General features: G+C 38.2%; 1 protein-coding gene across 13 annotated transcripts in view; it reads right to left on the bottom strand.

Moving 5' to 3' along the window:
• The window catches only part of ATXN2 (ataxin 2), a 119,488-nt gene that overhangs the window by 87,765 nt on the left and 11,349 nt on the right, over positions 1 to 20,374 (bottom strand). For 10 of the 13 annotated variants that reach the window (XM_036754852.1, XM_036754832.1, XM_036754841.1 and 7 more), the window contains exons 1-3: positions 5,127 to 5,160; positions 4,178 to 4,237; positions 3,564 to 3,635 (exon numbers count right to left, since the gene is read on the bottom strand). In XM_036754852.1, coding sequence (XP_036610747.1) covers positions 3,564 to 3,635; positions 4,178 to 4,210 — 105 coding nt within the window. In that variant the 5' untranslated portion in view covers positions 4,211 to 4,237; positions 5,127 to 5,160. Of the gene's footprint in view, positions 1 to 3,563; positions 3,636 to 4,177; positions 4,238 to 5,126; positions 5,164 to 20,374 lie in introns of those variants that run through there. The other 3 variants (XM_036754883.1, XM_036754900.1, XM_036754910.1) reach the window with 1 other exon arrangement.

Here is a 20,374-nt window from a genome sequence, read left to right as displayed (position 1 = left end):
CTTTTTTTCAAAACACACCACAGGTTAAAGCATACAAAACTACTAAGCAGGATTTCCCATTATTTAATACATTAATCATGCTAAAATAGATCTCCAAAAAAAAAATCTTCCAAGATACTGAGGTGAAGAAAAGTGCCTTAGTTTTAATAAAGGATGGACAACCAACTAAACTGAATGCTAAACCTAACCAAATCTTTTAAAATAAAAAAGTGTGGTAACCCTGGCTGCACTTAAGACATAGTAAACATAATCATGTTCTTTTAAGCTTAACTAATTAATATAATTCATTTATTAGGACTGTGAGAAAAAAAAATTTTTGACAGTCATTTATGATTGAAATCCTCCAGTTGATAAAACCAACTTAAACAGGATAGTTAATGGTACATGTTAAAAAAGAAAAGACAGGAAAATCTAAGGCAACAGGCAACTAGTTAACCCTTCCACATCACAAGAGTTAGGAGCTCAGTGCCCCTGTGATCTGGAAAATCTGCATAAAAATTTTTGGCCCTCCCTTCATAACAGAGAAGAAGTCTAAATTTCTTTTTTTTTTCCTTGGGGTATTTATAGGACCTTACTATTAAATTTGGGTTGATACTATACATACATTTTATGCATTTCTGAGTTTCTAAACTTTTGTCTCGCCTGCAGGCCTTCAGGTATCATCTGCAGCTTCCACAAAACGCCCCCAAAATTCCCATTTTATTTCTTATGCCAACCTGCAATACATTGAAACCTCGATGGGGAAAGTTGCAACATGGAAGAGATAATCCTATTACTCACTGGTAGCTTTCTTTTGAGATATGCATCAAGTCTGTCCTTTCTCTCTTATTAGTTTTAGTTACAGGGACAAACTTCTTGGATTTCTTAAGTGTCCCATCTTTCCAAGAAGATTATGTTAGATTGTGAGCTCCACAAAGACACAGACCGACTTTACCTTTCTTTGAATCCCAGCACTTAGCACAGTGCTTGGCACATAGTAACATACTGAGTGGTAACAGATTTTGACTTGGCTGGCATCTGTGCAAGAGAATTCTAGACTCTTGTTTCTTGTCTAGAACATCCCAAGATTAGGTTTGGTCTTGTGCTTGCCTCCTTTTTCAACTGTTTGGTGAAGTACATACTTATGAACAAAAACATCTTGCCCATTTCAACATTCACCATTATAAATTCAGCTTTGTCCCACCAAATTGTTGACTGTTCAGACACTTTTCAGTCACTTCCAACTCTTTGTGACCTCAGTTGGGGTTTTCTTGGGAGAGATCCTGAAGTGGTTTGCCATTTCCTTCTCTAGCTCACTTTACAGATGAAGAAACTGAGGCAAACAGGGTTGAATGACTCGCCCAGGGTCACGCAGCTAGTAAGTGTCTGATGCCAGATTTGAACTCAGGAACATGAACCTTCCCAACTCCAGGCTCAGCACTCTTATCCAGCTGCCCACCGATAGCATGCATTTATTCGTTTGAGAACTAGTTGTTCATGTTCATGACCATGAACCTATTTGAAATGGTTCTTAATGCATTTCTCTTAATTTTTTATGTAACTTAGAACTTTTAAGAGATGGGGGAACCAGATTTCCTCTAAACTGTTATGTTTCTGGATCTAATTGCTTCTATTTTGCTGTGTAAAAGCTTTTCAATTATATGTAATCTGAATTATATATTTTATCTGTTATGACTATCTTTATCATTGTTCAGGTGAGAATAAATATGAAAAATAAGTCTCTTCCTTTTTTGTACAATTTCTAAATGATATGACCCTCTATGTTTAGGACATGAATATACCTGGAGTGTATTGTGTATGCTCAGTAAATGGTTCTAAGCTAAACCTAGTTTCTGCTGGATGACTTTTCAGTTTTCTCAGCAATCTTCATCAAACAAAATCTTTACCTTCCAACACATTACTATTCAACTGGATTGCTTCATCTGACCGACTTTACCAGGACCAAACTGTTTTAATGATTACTACTTTACAGTACAATTTGAAATCTAGTATTACTAGGACCATTCTATTCCTTTAAAAAAAACTATTATTTCTCTTGAGAGTCTTGATTCTTAAATTTTGTTATTCTGTGTAGATTTATAATTAACTCCAAGGTAGTCTATGTTGCTTTGCATACTTATCACCATTTTTATCATAGTGACATAGCTCAATCATGATCAGTTGATATCACTCTAGTTGTTCAAGCCTTCCTGTACTTCTGTACAAAATGCCCTGTAGTTGTCTTCCCAGCTCCATTATACATTCAAGTACTCTAAATGGCAGGCCTTTTTCTATCTCTTCAAGATAAGCTTATCAAAGCTTATGTGTGTGAGCTTGCAGCCAACTACTTTATAGATGTTACTGTTTCCATTAAATCTGTAGTTGACTCTTTAGTACTCTGTAGCTAAACCATTATACCTGCAAACAGTAATAATTTTGTTTTCTCTCTGCCTATGCAGAGACCCTCAATTGTATTTTCTTGCTTACTGAGGCAGCTGGGTAGTGCAGTAGATAAAGCACTGGGCCCGGAGTCAGGAAGACTTGAGTTTAAATCTTGCCTCAGAGACACTTCTGGCTCTGTGGCCCTGAGTCATTTTACCCGTCTGCCTCAGCTTCCTCACCTATAAAATGGGGATACTAACATTACCTACCTCCCAGGGTTGTGAGATATCTATAAAGTGCTTAGCACAGTGCCTTGTAAACAATAAATATTATGTAAATGTTAGTTATCATTAAAGCTATTGTTGCTAATATTGTTATACCTAGAATTTTCTAGAACATTAAGTAACAGTAATGATAGGGGATAACCATCCATGCTTTGCCTCTGATCTTTAATTAGAGTATTCTAATGCTTTTTCAATGCGGATAATACTAGCTCTCAGTTTCTGATAAATAATATTTATCATTTTAAGGAAAGATTTATTCATTCTGGTAATGACCAAGTTTTTAAAGTTGGTGAAAAAAAAAACATCTATTGTTATAATTCTGACTTTTGGGGGGAGAGTGGGGGTGATCAGGGTCAATTATATTTATACTTTTCCAAATACTGAATAATGCCCACATTGTTGGTATAAATTCTACCTGATCAAAGGGAATAATCACTTAATTGTTTAGACCCGTTGCTAATATTTTACTGAATATTTTCACAATAATATTCATGAGATATTGGTCTATAGTTTTAGTTTTCTTTGATTAATCTCTCCCTAGTTTAGGTATCAGCTAGCAACACTTTAGGTTTCATAAAGCACTTTAGGTATTATCTTATTTGATCCTCAAAACAACACCATGAGGCAGACCCTATTACTTATTATATCTACAGATATGTTAAAAGTGCCATGTCCAGGGTCACATGGCTATGAAGTGTCTGAGGCAAGAACTCAGCTCTTCCTGACATCAAGTCCAGGACTCTGATCCAATGCTACCTCTTTGCCCCAGAAAGATCAAAGGTCAAAACTATAACATACTAAATTCAGGAATCTTAATTATATGTTAATTAAGTAGCAACACTGTGAATGCACAAGAGTTTAGAAATTACAGCGTCTGAAAAAAACTAACAAAATAGAAAAATAGGTTTTTTCCATTACCTTAGGACTATATGTTTTAAAAACTCCTTCATATACACCTCCATTTTTCACTTGTACTTCACATTTGGATCCCTAAAAAAAATAAAAAAATCAAATAAGATATCGATAAAATCATAAAGCATGACTTTTATCTAGTTTGCATGTTACAAAAGAGGTAATTAAAATCTATGTTAATAAAGGACTTTGATAAGATACGGGGGGGAAGAGCATCTGTGGATCTACTGAATGATTCAGATATAAAGAATATATTTATCTAAATATAAGTTGGGAGCATATTTCTCAGTTTAAGTAGTCTGTACAAATATTTTCAATTTAAATTTATTTTAATCTGGCAATATAAGGGATTGGAGAGTGTGAACCACTGTGAAGAACACCAAATGCCGGCCCTTGTAAAAGACATCAGGAATAGAATATTTTACACTGTGCTATACATAGTACTTCTAATCTAATTTGCTTTCAAACTGCCTTGATAAACACCACTATTACTTTCCCTTAAAGACCTAGATGAAGCAATGGTTTCAAGGATCTTTTCACATACATTGTAATTTCAAAATTCAATGTACTTGCATTATACCACCAAAAACACAATTTTAAGAAATACTGTGAAAACTTACAACAACTGATGTAAGTATATGAACCATTCTCATATTCGCATAGATGCCATCAAATGAAATCTGGAATGCAAAAAGAATGATTAGAAAGATATATCTGTTTACTTTTACCCATCTTAATAAAGCTCAGAAAATTTTACTTAGATTAGAAATTAAAATCAAGGTTCTTGCATTATTAAAGAATTATTGAAGCTCACACATTCACAATTTGAACAAATGAATTTTAGTGTTAGATAACGATCACATGAAAAATACATAGGATAAAAAGAACAATTACTTTTTGAACTTTGACTTTACCCTCTTTATCCTCATTTCTCTCAAAGCAACCATCTCCTGAACCAAAAAGAAATCCAAAGTCTGAATCAACTCCTACCCCATTAAACAGTGTTAATATTTTCTCATAGTGACAATCTGTCCTTGTTAAAAACAAAGGTAAATTTATTACTATTTGAGACATCTCACTTAATCATATTGAGGCCACCCTAAAATTGACAAAATCTGTGACCAGAAGGCCCTTTTCGATGAAAAAAGATAAAAGGGGGAAAGAGATGAGTTTACTGTAGAAAGAAGGCATGCATTTATAAACCAGAATGAGTTCAAAATACTACAATTTCAGCTGACAGATTGTTTTTCCCCATATCTACTCCTGATTTTTCCTATCTACTTGGATTATTAATCTAAATTTGTCTAGCTTAAGCAAAGGATTATAAAGATATTCTCTATTTTATGGATCCAAGTACTATATTCTCAGATGATGTTAGACAAATGACACCATAAATTTTAAAATATAATCACTAATTAGATCTACATTTATCTGAATTGCAAAATGTGAGATTGATGTGACTATGTTTATTTTTCTTTTCACTAATAGTTTATAACTTAAAAGTCAATGAAATTTAATTTTTAGTTAATTTGTTTCCTAAAGCAAATTAAAATGCTAATATTTACTTACTGTTGATGGAGGAAGTCCTTTGCCACTGCTTCGGCCCCTGAAAAGATTTAATATGTGTTAAAAATGCAATATGCTACAAAGAAATTAGAAATTGAAAATGTTTAATAATCCAGTCAGAGTTAAGTTATAGGAAGATAAAATACATGCTTACAAGAGAGGTTACAGAATACCAGTTAAGTTAAAACCTTTTGTTTTCAATAAGGGAAAACTGAGGGATAAGGAAAACAGACTGAAAGTCAAGCCAACAAGCATTTATTTATTAAGAGTCTATTATGTGCCAGACATTGTGTTGGAATACAAAGAAAGACAAAAAACCAGTCCCTCCTTCTCAAGAAGATCTCACAGGCTAGCAGGGAAAACATACCAATAGCAATGTGCAAACACGACATAAACGAGATAAGCTGGAGCTACTCAAACTAAGGGAATCAGGAAAGACTTTTTTATTGTAGGAGATGGGATTTTAGCTAGGACTTCAATGAATTCAGCGAAACCAGAAGCCAGAGATAAAGAGGGAGGGAGAGCATGGGGAACAGTCAAGGAAGACACACAGAGTCTGAAGACAGAACATCATCTTCAAAGAAAAACAAGAAAGCCAGAATGATTGGATTCTAAGAGAGTGGAGGGCACATGAGAGAGATTGGAGTAAGGTGTGAGAAGACTAGAAAGGCAGCAGAGAGCCAAGTTATGAGGGGCTCTGAATACCAAACAAGATTTTACATTTGATTCCGAAGGCATTAGGGAATTTGATTTAGGATTTGATTAATAGCAAGCATTTATTTAGCTCTTTAAAGTTTGCAAAGGTTGCTCTATAAATACTGTCTCAATGGATCCTCACAACCATTCTGGGAAGCAAATGTGATTAACCCCATTACCTCTCTCAGTATTCCTACTTTAGATGAGGAAACTAAGGCAGAGGTTAAGTGACTTGCCCAAGGTCACACAACTAGTACGTATCTGAGGCAGGAATCCAAGTCCTAAGCTCTATTCGCTACATCATCTAACCGATTCTAACTGAATGGGACTGTACATGAACACACAGGTGAGTGTGTGAGATGTGTCACACTTTCACTTTACGAAGATCAATTTGATAGCTAAGTGGAGAACTGACTGTGGTGGGTAGAAATTTGAGGCAGAGAGCAACCAGAAGGTTATTATAATAGTCCACGTAAGTACCAGGATAGTGAATAGTTGTCAGAGGAAAGGCGGGAGCAGGGGCATAAGAGCAATGTGAATCTAGGCAGAAACATTATTTGGCAGTAGACAGGATACAGAAAATAGCAGACTGAGGAGTCGAGAGGGACACTCGAATTCTGAATCAGGCTAACTGGGAGGATACTGGTACTCTCCTCAGGAATAGCAAAGTAAGGAAGAGCAGAGGATGGGGAGGTCACTTTTGGATACTTTAAGTCTAAGATATCTATAGGACATCCAATTCAAGATGTCTTAACAGATGGCTGGAGATGCAAGACCAGAGGTCAACAGAGAGATTAAGGTTGGATACACAGATATAAGTCATCAGCACAGATATAATCGCTGAATCCATGGGGACTGGTAAGAGCAAAATATGACATAAGAAGGTGAGAAGAGGGCACAAGACAGAACCCACAGTTAGCAGGTGCAAGATGGATGAAAATCCAACAAAGGAGGCTGAAAAGGGGCAATCAGACAGGGAGGAGGTAGAACACTTGCAGATGATGATGTAAAGATCAAAAATTGAAATGACCATTTTTTATTCCTCTATAATAATAGGTAGAGTAGGTCATGAGAACTGATTAGACAGAGAAACTGGAAGTCAGGCGATTTGAGGGAATGTCAATACGTGTGCTAACACATCTTACTAGTTGGAGTAAAGTCTATGAGCCAAGCACTGAACTCACTGAGAAAGGAAACATACAAAAGGACAGACTGGGTGAAAAAGTTGTAAAGAGTGAGCCTCGAAGCACAAGAGGTTCCTGAGTGACAGTGGTAGAGGCAAAGTCTCCAAGTGGCGATGGGGAGCAGGGAATAGTGTGATTGCTTTACCACAACCAGTAATGAAGAGAGTACAAGAAAAAGGGTAGCCAAGGCCTGAAAGGCAGTCAGAGAAGAAATGTCACCAAGAGAAAGAAGCCAAGTTTCAGGGTCATAAGATTGAAGGAGTACAAGTGGCAGGCAGATGCAGGCCATGGGGAGTGGAGGGAAGGGGGAGTAAGGAAACAGGCACCAGGGAAGGGTAAAGAGGACTTGTACATCAGTATTTATGGAGTCTGAATCACTCGGTTAGGGAGAGTGTAAGGGGGTTCTGCTAAGTGTTGAGGAATGAGTCTACTGTAGGCAGAGTGTCAGTGGCTAAGGAAAGGGTCACTGACAGAGGTGCCAGGTCATTAGACCTACACAGTAATTCTTGCAGTCAACCTCTTTTCTCCACTTGCATAGTCATAATCTTAATTCTAGCATGCTCCTTCATCTAGAGCAGGGGTAAAGAATCTGCGGCCCTTTGAGTTCAAGTTTTACAGAACAAATCCTTTTATTTAAAGGGGATTTGTTCTGTGACGTTTAGATTCAATCACAGGACTGAACTTGAGGACCTGGAGGGCCACATGTGGCCTGGAGGTGGCAGGTTCCCCACCCCTAGTCTAGAGTATTACAAAAGCCTCCAAATTGATCTCCTTTTCTCAAATCTTTCCCCATTCTAGTCTATCTTTCATAGAGTAGCCAAAGTAACTTTTCCTTAAGCACAGACCTGATCATATAAGCTACCCACACATACAAATTCAAAAACTTCAGTTACTCCCACCTCCCCCTGCCTCTTTAGAATTCCTCCCCCTTTCTTTCAATAAAAATTCAAACACTACCTTCTACAGGAAGAAGCCTACTAAAGCACCCTCTCTCCTCACACAGTTGGTAAACTCTGCAGAGGAATCTGAACTCAGGTCTTCCTGACTCCAAGCCCAGCATTCTAACCATTCCATATGTACAATACATACTTTGACCCACACACACACATATATACACATATTATCTCCCCTATAGGCTCCTTTAGAGTGGAGATGTTTCCATTCATTATAGTGCACCCTCACTACTAGTGTAGGTGACTGATAATTGTTCATTGACTCATCAACTGATTCTGCAAATGGCTGACTTGTTGATTTGCTACGGCGAGCTAACAATCAATTTCTTAAATCTGCTTCCCAAAGTCCAATACGGGGATATGTTTATTCCTTCATAAAGGTTTTAAGGCAAAGAGTTCTTTTAAAAAAAAAACAAACCTGAAGGCTTCCATTATCTTAACACACTTGCATTAATTCTGTTTGTACAAAAGTTTTTCAACTTCACATAATCTAAATTATCTATTTTTAGCTTTTAAGACTGAGTCTATTCCTGGCTCGGCTAAGAATTTTTCTCCCCAACCTCAACTACTGAAATGTCTCTAATCTGGTTCTTTCATTTTTGAAGATGGTATTACCTCTTAATATCAAGGTCTAGTATTCATTTTTAGCTTATTGTGGCATGTGGTGTATTGACCTAAAAAGACTTAATTTCTGCCAAACTGCTCTCCAGTTTTCCAAGAAATTCCTGTCTGTAAATAATTTGGGTCTTCAGATTTATGAATGAGTTATTCAGTTCAATTTTTTCTAACTCTCCCTTATCTAGTCTGTTCCACTGCTCTCTTTTGCCTTTTTTAACTAGTAAGTTTTAATGACTGCTGCTTTTATAGTATAATTCGAGGTCTAAAAGTGCTACTGCACCTTCCTTCCTACTTTTTAAAAATTACCCTTGAGATTTGAGAGCTATTTTTCTTCCCAATGAATTTTAATATTTCACTTAGCTTTCCAAGTTTATCTCAAGGAGTTTAGCCAAAAGCAAAAGATATATGGGACCACAGCTAGTGGGGATAGATGGATCAAGTGATGGATTTTTGAGTATGGTGAGATTGTACATGTTTGGAGACAGCAGGGAAGCAGCCAGTAGACAAGGCAAGATGGACAGTGAGTTTGGGAATGATGAAGAGGGCAATGTGCTGGAGAAGTTGAGAAGGAATAAATTCACTCAAGAGATTCAATGGCTAACACCCCAAGAGAGTCATTACTAGGAACAAAGCACCTGTATACACCAAATATTTAAAGCAGTATTTTTTATGACAGCAAAGAACTGAAACCAAAAAGTGAATGCTTGCCCCAAAACTGAGGAATGGCAAAACAAACTATGTTACATAAATGCAATGCAAGATTACTGTGCTGTAAAAAATGATGAATATGATGAATACAAAAACACGGAAAAGAGCTACACAAACTAATGCATAACGAGCAGAGACAAAACTATGTGTGCGTGTGCATATACATACACACACACACACACACACACACACACACACACACACACACACACACGATGACCCCAACAACGTAAAGACAAAGATCCAACACACAAAAAATCTTAAGTCAATGGTATAAAATTACAAACAAGCAAGGCTCCCAAGAAGAAAAAGAAGACATCATCAACCCTTAGGGAAGAAGGAAAGGCAATAAGCACTTATATGGCACATACTATGTGCCAGGCACTGTGCTAAGCTACACAGCAAAGATGAGAGGTCCACAAGTATAGTACAGTGCACATATTTTCAGACTTTTGTGATGTATTGATCAGTTTTGTTGATTTTGTCTTTTAAAAAATCTTTTGTTATTATTTGGGAAGGGAAAGAGGAGGGGAAAGGATACTGGGGGAAATTTTGGCAATATTAAAAAAAAACCTAAAACCATCAATAAAAATTTATTTTAAAATAACTATACTAAAAATGCTCCAAATTACTAATTAGAGAAATGTAGCAACCATCAGATGAACAAGGTTAACAAGAAGAGGGAAATAACAAATCCTGGAGAGGCTACAAGAAAACTATACTCTAATGCAGTTACTCGAGCTGTCAGTTGGTTGAGTCATTCTGTAAAGCAATTTGGAACTATGCCCCTAAAGTTACTAAACTCTGTATACCCTCTAACCCAGAAATATGAGGCCTATACACGAAAGAGATCAAGGAAGAACAGAACCCACAGGTACAAAAGCAGAGTAACTCTTTGTCTGGTGGCAAAGTACTAGAAATAAGGGAATGCCCCTCAACTGAAGAGTGACTGGACAAATTACAGTACATGTGTGTAAGAAAATATTATTGTATTATGATAATTATAAATTATGTATATTGTAACTGTGATAATAATTATCTCACCTATCAAAGAAGATTACATTTGTAAAGCACTTAGCACAGTGCTTGTCTATATGAAGTTTAGCTGTTACCACCATCATCGTCATCATCATCATCATTACTGTTGTTATTATTAAATGATTAAGGGATTGTTTCAGAGAACAATGGGGAGACTCATATGTACTGATACAAAGTGAAATGAACAGAACCAGGAAAACAACTTATACAACAATAATACTGTAAAGACAAATAACTTTGAAAGACTTAAGAACTGCAAGCAACTCTGACAGAGAGGTGACAGCCCGAGAATGAAAACTGTCGAGACGTGTATTTTTTGGAAATAGCCAGTGCAGGAATTTGTTTTGCTTGACTATTTGTATTTGTTACAAGAGTTTTGTTTTTCCTTTTTTTTCCCCCCCATGAGGTGAGGGAAGGGAAATGGGGAGGAGAAAATTCTTATTTTATTCATTGAAAAGACTAAAATTAAATCTAAGCAAAAAGCAAGTAAAAATGAAATGCAAAATGAGAATGATGAAGATTAGCTCCTAATAAGAGAGATGAGAAGAAACCTCCCTTATGTCCCACTTGCCACTTTGTAGAGGTCTAGAAGTATGAAACTACAGATGTCGCCAATGTTGTCAAGCTTTTTCCTTATATTGGTTAATTTTGTTTAATTTCTCCATGCTCCCCTGCTACCATCCTCTCACTGCCACCTCCATTTCATCCTTTGTTATGAGGAAAGGAAGAGAGGATGGAAACATTGGAAAAGGCAAGTGACGTCAAAACAAAAGGTATCAATTTTAAACAAATTTTAACTGAATGAGATTATCACCAAGATTGGCCCCCAAAAAGAAATATACTTCTCTTTTCAATCTTTACAGAGGCAGGGGACTATAAGATAGATCATAGTGGATAGAGCAGTGGACTAAAGTCAGGAAGACCTGAGTTCAAATTTAGCCTCCTCAGATACTTACTACTACCTGTGTGACCCTGGGCAGGTCTGCCTGTTTTCCCAACCGTAAAATGAGCTGTTGTGGGGATCAAATGAGATAACATTTGTTAAATGCTTATTGGCACAATCCCTGGAACATAGTAGGCATTTAGTAAATGTATGTTCCTTCCCTATAGGTATGGAACACTGCATACAATATCAGATTTGATTAATGTGTTTAACTCCACAGATTTCCTCTATTTTCAAAAATTCTTTATTAAAAAGGATGGCTATCTATGAGGCAAGGAATATATTAGGAAATGTGACATCAAAACAAAATACCAATAAACAAGAAATATATTTTAAAAGTTTTTAATTTTTAAGATTAGGAATAGGTGAGATATGAAAAGCACTTTCACTGATGTAAAAGGAAAATGCACTCCTCTCCCTATCTCCCTTAATCTGAGATCATCTCAAATTTATCTCCAATCCTGCCTCTATCTCGTTTGGACAGTTATTTTGCATGTTCTCTCTCCTGTTGCTGTTGTGGTTCAGTTGTGTCTGACTCTTCCTAACCATACCGGTCCATGGGGTTTTCTTGGTAAGGATACTATAGTGGTTTGCCATTTCCTTCTAAAGCAGATTAAGGCAAACAGAGGTTAAGTAACTTGCCCAGTATTAAGTATCTGAGGCCACACTTGAACTCAAGTCTTCCTAACTCTTTTGTTGTCTCTTCTGTTAAAGACTTTCGCCTTTCTTTAGCACAGTGCCTGGCACATAATAGGCCTTCTAGAGTGGAAGAAATGTCTCTAGCATCTCTTTCAAACCTAAATCTATAATCCTCTCTAGTCTTGTTTTTCAAGAAATGTTACTTTGGCATTTCTGTCATTAAAATGAAGTTATAAAGTCAAGCATTTTCAGCTACTTCCAGAACACACTTTTATTCAAAATTCATAGTATATGAAAAAAATTACACTTTGACAAGCTAGTCAATTAAAAAAAATTTATTACAAGATTCTTCTTTGGGCACCAATGCAAATCCAATGGAGATGTCTTAAAGAAAGTTTGTTGTTAAAAAAAACTGATTAAAATTTTTTAAATTTTTTTTAAAAAAGGTCTTTGAAAAGGCTTTGAAGATGCACGCTTTGTGGGAGCAAAGCAGTGGGAATGAAGTAGATGTCCGTCAACTGAGAAACAGCTTTAAAAAAAACTGGGGTACATGAATGTAATGGAATGCAACTATGCCATGAGAAAGGGGGAATATTAAGAATTCAGAAGCATGGAGAAACTTACATGAATGGACACAGATTGAAAAAATCAGAACCAAGAAAACAATACATACAAGGACTACAAAAAATGTAAACAGAGAGAACAACAACAAAAAGCTGAACTAAAAAAGAAATTAAAGAAAACAGTCTAATGGGGGAAGACAACACCTGACAAGAAGAAGGGGGAAGAACGGGGACACACAGGGAAGAGGATGTCCCACACAGGGGGCAGAGGAAGGCAGTCAGGATGGCAAATGATGAAGTGCAGTGGGTGAGAAATTTCGAGCTGACTCTCCTAGACACATACACACACCCTTAAATGGAGGATCTGAGAGCCCCTCCCCATTGCCCATCCTGTAGTCTTTGCAATCAGAGGGGCATTAGAGGCAGGAGGTACTAAGGCGGTGTGAATTGGAGGGCTGATGTGATCTTAAAGGATGGTGAAATTCTGATGAAGGATAATCTGAGTGCAGTTGGCAAATAAAAGTATTCTATTGTCATTTAAGAATTATAGAGAAGCAGAAGGTTAAATGATCTCTGAAGACAGTTGAAGAATAAAGCAGAGAGAGAAACATAAGGGATCTTAAATATCATCTAATCTAACTCTCTCATTTCCTCATTGAGGAAACTGAGGCCCAGAAAAGAAATAACTTGACCAATGCAATACAGGTAGGACATGTCAAAATCAGAATTCGAACAAAGGTCTTCTGCCTCCAAATCCAAGGCTCTTTCCACCACATCATGCTGCTTGTTTTACATGCTATTACACTGCCCTGGTTTGAAATTTGCTAAAGATTAATAGTTTACTCTCAGCATCCAGAGGGATTTCTCTACTGTGTCAGTATTGGTATAAGAAACCAATATCTACAGAGAAGATTGCTATGTACTCATCCTATGAATCCATAAAGTGAATAAACACTCTCTACATCTTCTTCTGTATTACAAACGCATCTTCTTAGCTTCCTGTGGCACACTGGTCCATAAATAGTAGATGTTTAATAAATGCTTGTGGATTAACTGCATCTATACCTATTCATAGCATCACCACTGGAATTTTCCTCCTTTATCAAATCACCTTACAGAGCTCTACATTATGGATCTCACTGATTAGTTGTTTGTAGTGGTTAATGTAGGAAATTAGGTGATTAATTTTGCTAAGTTTCAGGATCTTAACAATATAAGGATATATTCACACAAAATGAGAGTGTATATAGGATGTTTTGACAGTTTTAAAGCACTACATACCAACTACTGCGCTTATTATGTTAAAATGTTTTTTTCACAAGTTTATGTAGAAGATATGAGTTGATATGTGAAGACCCAGAAGAGCCAGAGAGAAGGATGGGAAAAAAAAAGTATGTTTTGACATTTTTTCCAAAGTCTTTTTGCATCAGCGTGGGGATGGGCAACGGACATTTCCCCAGCAACCTAAGAAACCAGGCAAAGGCATTCCAAGGACCTCAAACCATATGGTCGATGTAGACAAAGGGGCTAGGTCATATTCAACCTGATTTTTGTGACTTTTAACTTCTTAAAATCATCAATGGAGTAAAAAAAAAAATCACAATTCCTCAGCATTATACTGACTGTATAAAAACCTGCCTTCTTCCCAGGAATTTTGTAATGCGTCTATACTGACAATAAAGTACTTTTAGCTTCTTAGGACAAATTTGCCACAAATACTTTCAATCAATTATCAATAAAGTCTTTACTGAACACCTATGTGATAAGCAATGTGTTAGATACTGTGGGAATACGGAAGAAAAATAAATCAGGAATCCTACCCTCAAAATATTTAACTTCTAGTTGGCAAAACAAAGATAATATAAATAATTAGCACAGTGTAAAACATATTACAGTAAGACTAAAGTTTGTCATTTTGCCAGTCCATTCAAACACTTCCTAAAAAGCCATTTCTATTCCTTCAGTGCCTTAGTTGAATGGAATCTTAAAGATGACCTATTCAAATTCCTTCAGTTTAAGAGTGGAGATGAAGCCCAGAGAAGCTGCCTTGTTACCCAATCTACTCTAGTCACACAATTCCAACCAAGGTCTTCTAGTATCTAAGTCTAGTGCTCTTTCTACTCTCTGCCCTGCTGCTTCATAACTCTTCTGTTAAGTCCTCTTCCTGATGTTTTCCCCAGTTAAAGATTTTCTCTCCTTATTACCCCCTAAAGTGCTGAATGAGGAAGAGGCCCTTGAACATATCTCTTCAGTACACTTTATAGAGCTAAGTAGGAACATCAGAGCTTGAACAATTCTCAGAACATTCAGCAGTTCCCCTCAGTCAATGAACATGCCAATAAACAGCCACGCAATCTTGAATAAGTCACTTAATCACTTCAGGACTGCTTTTTCCTAATCTATAAAATGAGAGGGTTGGACAGGATGAAAATCTCTCACTTTTAAAGTACTTTAAGGTTTACAAAATTCTTTCCCCAGAGCACCTCTAATAGGTAACATAAGTATCATAATCTCCCCTTACGAATGAAGAAACAGGCTCATAAAGGTTAAGGGATTTGCCCATGATCACACCAAGTGGTGGGGACAGAGTATGAACATATGTCTCTTCACTTCAAGTCTCGCTGCCGTAGATGATCTAAGGCTCCTTCCAGTTCTAAAAATACCAACAGCAGAATCCACACCTGTTATTTCTCCCTTCATAAAACAAAATCACCATCTAGTGGTGAAGAGGATAACTACAGGCTTTGGCCTCTGCTCTCTGATAGTCATCATTCAGTTTCCAAGAGCTCCTAAAGAGCAGGCTTGCCTCTGAGTGCCACGGTATGTGGCACAGTCTAATGCCAGCATCGGATTCTAGATAAAAGGAGATAAGCAGGGAAGGTTTCAAGGAAGATGTGTGCTGGGTTTTAGCATATCTGGATAATCTGGTGAAAGGGAACGATACAAGCAAAGCCACTAAGAAAAAATGAACACAAGTAGTTAAAACTGTCCTCCGTGTGTGGAGGACACCTGGCAGGGAACAAGTAGGAAGAGATCAGATCACAGAAGGCTTTCAAAGTAAAACAGGCTGTCAATAAACATGAAAAATATTCTTCAAACAACCAACAAAAGAAAAACAAATTTAAAAAAGTTTTCACCTCACCCCCATCCAATTGGCAAATATTGTAAATTTTGGAAACTAAAGAAAAAAGATAAACAAGTGCACTGTTTCCAGAACCGTGAACTGGTGCAACCACTGTGGAAAACAATTTGAAATTTTTTTTAAAAAAGGTTACTAAATAGTACATTACATAACCTTTGACCCAATGATACCACTACCATGTGTATATCCCCACCAGGCAGTCCACCACCCAAGAAAGGTAGTGGCAGAAAGTTCCCATCTACATTAAAATATTAATATCATCTGTTTTTGTAGTAGAATTGGGCATCTATTAATGAGAGAATAAGTGAAAAAAAGTTGTGTTATATAAATGTAATGGCATACATTGCCTTACGATGGGCAATAATCCAATTTTTTTGTATCCAGTGGCCTCTTGCCCCCCTCCCCTAGCATTTAGAGGAGTATTTTGCACAGCAGGTAGGGGAGTCAATGAGTCACCATGGTCCCTTATCTTCAAATGGTCAAACAGCTGAAGGGAATAAAAAGTAGCTCTAAGTACTACCCTTTTCTGGCCAAAGACAGACGGCTCCCAGCGCTTCAGGAAAGGAGAGCTGCATTCCTCTGTGCCACCCTTAGTGCCCTGTGTTAGCACAGAGGAGCTAGGCAGGACAGGACAGCTGCGGAAGCCCTCTCCGATTGGAGATGCGGTGGCTGTTAGGTGTGTGAATGCGCACTAGGCCAGGCTGACAGGGAGGAAGTAAGATGAATGAGGCAGATGGAATTAGGAGAGTCCGAGTTTTTTTCATTTTTCTTTGCATCTTTGCCCCACAGAAACAATACTATAACTTTCTCCTACATTTCCAAACTGGTCACAATATTTCAACTAATTAAGAATCTTCCACTGTTTACAGTTTCTCTCCTGCTCTCATACCACTAAGTCTGAATGCATACTTTTCTTCACCTGATAAAATCAACGACTTGCCACCTGTTTGGATTAATTTCATTCACTGAAAAACCGAGTGAAGATATAACATTTATTTACTCTTTAACTAGTGCCTCCTGTGTGCCTAACACTGTGCTAAGCCCTGGGAAAGTAAAACTCAGGTAGTCCTTACCTTAATAAGAGCTTACAGTCTAAACAAGAATAAGGACCATTCTGCCACATAACGAGTACAAAACTAGTACAAGAGGCATCAAAACCGAACATTCCAGAGCACATGAGTGAAAGTCAATGGAGAGGTCAAAGTGTGACCCAATCAGAAGAGGTTCCCAATGAGAGGAAGAGACTTCCCTTGAGTTAGCTCAAGTGAGTGACATGGAGAAGGTTCCAGACCTAAGCATCCAAGACAAGGAGGTGGAGGAGCTCAAGACACAGAGCAGACAGGGAGAAAGCAGAGCCCAAAAGACAGGAGGCTGCCCCAAGGGTCGAGAAGAGTGGTGGTGATGAGGTGGACCATGATGGGAGTGGAAATCAAAGCAAGAAGCAGCACTACATAACAGACTGGATACTAAAAGTGAGGGAGCAGAAAGATTTCAAGTTCCTGAAATGGAGACAGGATGAACTAGTTAGAGGGAGGACTAATTTAGGGGAAAGATAAACCGTGCTTTTGATGGGCTGATGTGCCAGCCAGAGAGTGACCCCACAAAGGCCGATGGAGATTCAAGTCCGGAATCACAAAAGTCAAGACTAGATGCAGAGACGAGAGCACGGGGAGAAGAGTGAGGATAAGCCCTTGTCCAACACCCACAAGGCACAGTGGATGTAGCCAGGAGGGAGCCCCATCAGCCCTTGCCTGCCCCACCCCACCTCCTTTAATTCTTCCAGCAGAAGAGCCCAAAGCAGCAGTCAGAGGGAAATGATGACCCTGACTCAGCAGTCACATGACACAGCCAGTGGCCATTCCCATGGGCTTCAAACACTAGTGTGCTCTACTCAAAGAGGTCTCGGCTTCTAGGAACAAACAGTGTTTGGTGGCTCTAAAAAATCATGGGTTTTTGTGACTTGGTGTGCGCTCAGGCTTAACACCAAGTCTCAATTTCAACTCATTGACTGTGAACTTCCAATAGGTTAGTCCTGAAATAACTGTTTTCCTACTCAAATCCCATTGCTAGAACCCAGAAAAGGATGAGAACAGTGCCTGGACCAGGATCATAGATTTAGATCTGGGGGGAATGTGAGTGTGCCTGAGCAGCTCCCATGAAGAGCTTACAAGGCAGCCTCGTTTACTGAGCAAACTCTAACTGGTATAAAGTTGAAGACAAAACTGGCTTCCTTGTGATGCTCATTTGTTATTTCTACTTCTGCCCACCTCAGCAATGCAAAGCAAGTCATAGAACAGCATCTTAGAGTCGGAGGGGACTTTAGATACTATCTAGCCGAAGAACCACCTCCCTACAAAAAATAATTCAGCTCCTTCTTTCACTTAATAGGATTGGGAATAGGGAACGGACCTGCGATTTCGTTAATGGAGGGAACATCTGATTAAGGAAATTCCCTCTACCAATTTGAAGCCTTCTCTTCAACTTAAGAGAAGTGTCCAGGACTGACAGGTTAAATAACTTGTCTAGGATCACACAGCTAGTATGTGTCAGGGGCAACACTAGGATCCAAGTCTTGGCAACTGGGTGCTGCAATGGCTAAAACACTGGGCCTGGAGTCAGGAAGACCTGACCTCAGACTGCAGTGTGACCCTGGGCAAGTCACTTTGTCTCTGGCTCAGTTTCCACAAAATGGGGCTTGTAACAGCACCTACCTCCCAGGGTTGTCGTGAGGATCAAATGAGGTAATATCTGTAGAGCAGCCAGCACAGTGCTTGGCACATGGCAGACGCTTGTTCCCTTCGACCTCTCCACTACTCTACACTGCATTCTACACTGAAAACAGCCATGAAATATTCCAAAGTCCTCTCAAGTAGAAACCAAGTACATTTCCTGTTCACAACCCAGCTCCTACTTTGTGTGCTTTTTTTCAAATGACAATGTTCCTCTTCAGGAATAAGGAGGAACAGAATAGCAAGAAGGCTGGGCTTCCAATCCCAATTCAGTTCGGTGACCAGGGGCAAGTCCTTAGCCTCTCTCGAGTCTCGGTTTCTTCCTCTATGAGAACATTGGTGCAGTCGACCGGAGATTTAGAGCTACAAGGAACCTTAGTGGTCACCCAGTCCTATCGACTCCTTTAGTTTACAGATGAGGAAAATGACAATGAGAAAAGTGAAGAAGTGACCTGGCTCAGCCACACAGTAATTTTTTGAGCACGGAGGTGTAATAACTAGCACAGGGAGCATGGAGAGGAAGGTGTACAAAGACTGCAAAGGTACGAAAGGGCCAGATGACCATGCTCCTGGAGCAGACCATGAGGTCACTCTGGGGACCTGTGCGAGTGAGTTTGCTTCCAAGAAAGAAAGGCAGGCCTCTCCACTTCACCTCCTGCTAGGTCCCAGAGATGTTCAAGTCTCCTGGCTCAGTCACCACACTAGGCTCTATGTCCCACAGAAATCTGATAAGCTTATCTTCCAAGTCTCCATCCAAGTCTTAAAAAAAAAAAGGTTGAGCAGGACATGGCCAAGGGCAGAGCCCTGGCTGCTGTGAGCACCCACAGCCATTTTCCTCCAGTAGCAGTAAGTACATACAAATCTAGTTTTCTCTAGCCACCAGCCGAGTATTAGGAAAGCTTAACGACACAATTGACTGCAGCATGGGACCACTACAAATCTCAGGCGTCAGAAGCATGATCAAACTGGCTAATGAGAAAACCTGGGACAGCAGTTCCAATCTACCTGTAGATTTTAAAGCTGTTCTTGTCCATCCTAAGAAAATCAAGAATAACATCTTATGTTCACGATGCAAATACAATTGTCACCAATATTTAAAACTTCAAGGTCACTAAGTTGCCAAGAATAGAAAAAAATTAATTTTCTTCCATTCTCAGTGATCTAAACTGTAAATAATTTTAATACTAAATGCAAAGGAGAGAGGATAATTTACAAATCGGCATTTAGTGGTATAATAGCTCATATTTATGTAGAACTTTCTTCACAACAATATCATAAGTTTGGTAGCAAGAGTATTTAAGCTTAATTAATTTGCCCATGGTAACAGTTAGTAAAGCAGCAGTCAAAACTTGAACTCAGGCTTCCTAGATCCAAAATCAACACTCTTTTACTACTTCTGTACAAGAATACATATTCCATAAGCAAGAAATCCAAGTTTAAGTTAGCTTTGTAACACAAAAAAATTCAAATAATTAATACAATAAAAACATAAAATAGTAAATTGTTTAGATATGGTAACTATAACTTTATAAGTAATCAATCAGACATAAGTACAACAACCTTCAGTGCTGAGCCAGTCAAAAATACTGGACTGAGAGTGAAAATACTAGAACCGGAGTTCTTGTAACAGCTCTGCCATTAATTAGCTTTCTACTACTTAAGGTTTATCTGAAAAATGAGGACTAAACAATTTCTATGATCCCTTCAAGTCTAGTTCAAATCTTACAATAAAATTTATGTCCAACAGTTTGGTACTTTCCCTGGGGTATGGCTCATCTGCTGGCAGGCTTGACTTGGGAGTCAGGAAGACATGAGTGCAAATCCTCTCTCTGACACCTACATGCTGTATGACTACAGGCAAAGCACTGAACCTCTCCTCTTCAAAACAGATAATAATTTCAGTAGTAACTATCTTCTAAGGCTGCCGACAAGACCAAATGAGATTAAGTGTAAAAGACTGTGCAAAGGGCTGTGTAAAGGTCAGTTGTTGCATCATATGCATTCAGGGTCACCTTCTCAAGATCTATTTACTAATTTA

This window comes from Trichosurus vulpecula, chromosome 1 (assembly GCF_011100635.1).
Source record: "Trichosurus vulpecula isolate mTriVul1 chromosome 1, mTriVul1.pri, whole genome shotgun sequence".
Lineage (NCBI taxonomy): Eukaryota > Metazoa > Chordata > Mammalia > Diprotodontia > Phalangeridae > Trichosurus > Trichosurus vulpecula.
This window is presented reverse-complemented; position numbering and strand designations above follow the sequence as displayed.